This window comes from Poecilia reticulata, chromosome 5, assembly GCF_904066995.2.
Source record: "Poecilia reticulata chromosome 5, P_reticulata-male-v2, whole genome shotgun sequence".
In the NCBI taxonomy this organism is placed as follows: domain Eukaryota; kingdom Metazoa; phylum Chordata; class Actinopteri; order Cyprinodontiformes; family Poeciliidae; genus Poecilia; species Poecilia reticulata.
The window spans coordinates 11,322,078-11,324,350 of NC_088834.1; the positions used below are offsets into that span (position 1 = coordinate 11,322,078).

Consider the following 2,273-nt stretch of genomic DNA (forward strand, 5'->3'; position numbering starts at 1 on the left):
AGCAGCAAGAGTGTTGGCTCTCTCAGGAGGTCTGTGCCTCTTCACACATTATTTACAGCATTATATAATCAATCATTTCTCACTGTGCTGCACAGATAAGCAAATGTATAATGTCTAAGGAAAACATCAAGATGTCATATCATCATTTAATTGTTACGTCTAAAAGTCTGAAAATATCATAATAGTTGAAGTATTGATGGACTGAGAGCAGACTTAACTTATGCAAGAAGAAAATTATACATCCATTTTCTGTAAAATTATTTTAAATATTTAATGGAATTCAGATGTTGTGCAAGTTGATTAATCATGTGTTCATGTATTAGATCAGCTGATCATAAATATATCAAAAACAATAAATATAAGACTGTTTGATTGATGTAAAAAAAAACTCCACTTGTAACTGCTAGATTGTGAAGATGGGGAAAATTTAATTTATTTATAGTTTATATGTTTGTAATACTTGTTTGCATAATACAATTATTTCATTATAAACTTTACAAATTTAATCAAATTATTATTATTATTATTATTATTATTATTATTATTATTATTATTATTATTATTATTATTATTATTATTACACACAAACATACAAAAATATTCCACCTCAGAAAAAATACTGGTAATTACTGGTTTCTTCACAATAAGAGCAAAAGCTACTCTTCTTCAGGCGATTTAAACATGGCTTTGTCATGATAAAATTTTAGAAACAAATCTAAAAATGAATGAAAGTTATTCCGGGTATATTTATTTTATATAGATTCAGGAAATTGTATCCTGCAACAGCAAATAAAAAAGTTATTTTTGAGGAGATGGTGCAGATATGGGTACCAAAACTGGCTGTAGCCCAGGTGCCCACATTCTCTTGCATCCGCCTGTGGTAAGGATAACCCAATTATGTAGGATTCAGACATAAAATCATCCGAAAATTGTAAAACTATGTAAAGCAAACTCACGTAAATTAAGTGAATAAATGAATACAACAGTAACATAATGTACTTTTCAGACAAGCTGGTATATTTAAAACAAGAGCTTTGGAACAAACTTCTTAAGGAACAAAATAAATGAACTACAGTCAAAAGTCCAAGAGCTCTCACTCTGTCAAGTCTTTACACGGGACTATACGTGGGTACCATAGATTTAATTTGCTTAAAGGCCTCCGGGCCACCGTAGTGTTCCAGTATCTGCAGAGTCTCCTCAATTAGATCACCGATGCTCTCTTTTTCCCTCCGGCTCTCGATGGCATCTCCGATGTTTCTCTTCTTGTTCTTGAAGAGGTTGAAAACGGGCAAAATCTGTTTTAAGTACGGCACCAGAGCTATGCCGACGCCCTCTGCGGACATCACCAGATGCTGTAGGACTCTCAAGGTGGTGCACATCACGTTGTGGTTTTTGGTGTTCATAGCGTTCCTGATGGGGATGATGAGCTTGGGCAGGACCGGGAGGATCCTGGGGCCTCCCCGGTTCAGCATGTCTCGGATCCCCTCTCGAGCGAGGAACTCGTAAGGGTACACCGTCTCACAGAGTCCGTGAAAGAGCAGCGGCAGGTAGTATTGGTAGTCCAGTTTCTCGATGTCCACCTTCCACGCTATGGCATTGCCTCTGTTGTTATGGTCCACGGAGATCGGGAGCTCCCTGCGCTCGTAGTAAACCCGGAAGGTGGTGGGCTTGGGCGGCCGCTTCTGAAACACCCCTGTAGGTGGAGGTGCCCCAACCACGGAGTTCTTCATGAAGGCCTTGACGGTGAAACCGTCAGCTTTCAATTCATTCTTGGTCTTTGACATGTCACAACTCCTTCCGCAGCTGGGCTGAAAAGATGAAACTGTTGAAAAAAAGGTGACGTTGTTCCGATAAAAATGTAGTGCCCGCAAAACTTAAGAGTCGTTTGTTTTTCCATGGTTGCTAAGGAGCTTCGGACGCTTCATTTCAAATAGGACTGGCATCTGGTTACCATAGTAACACTGTACACTGAAAAGGAGACGGGGAAATTCCCTCGTCTCTGGGTATCACTCCGCCAAAAATATAGTCCCTAAAACGATTAATCAGCTTTTCATTATGCTGCTGACTGTTTCAAAACGCTTCATTTCAAGTTGCATGGACAATACAAAGAGGGGCAAATTTAGAAGCAACGTTTCATTTAATTTTATTAAACTATAAATTAAAAAAACAGAAACAGAAGAAATCTTAAAATTAATTTTATCTTGAATAAAACTTAAAATAAAATAAACATTCATAAGGTTTTATGAATAATTGTATCAAACTTAAGATAACTG

The 2,273-nt window shown here is 37.4% G+C and overlaps 1 protein-coding gene across 1 annotated transcript; it reads right to left on the reverse strand.

The window, feature by feature from the left end:
* Positions 1–996: 996 nt before the first annotated feature.
* pacrg (PARK2 co-regulated) lies at positions 997–1,941 on the reverse strand. The gene has a single exon (XM_008408519.3). The coding sequence runs from the start codon at positions 1,782–1,784 to the stop codon at positions 1,110–1,112; it is 675 nt and encodes a 224-aa protein (XP_008406741.1). The 5' UTR covers positions 1,785–1,941; the 3' UTR covers positions 997–1,109.
* Between the last annotated feature and the right edge of the window lie 332 nt (positions 1,942–2,273).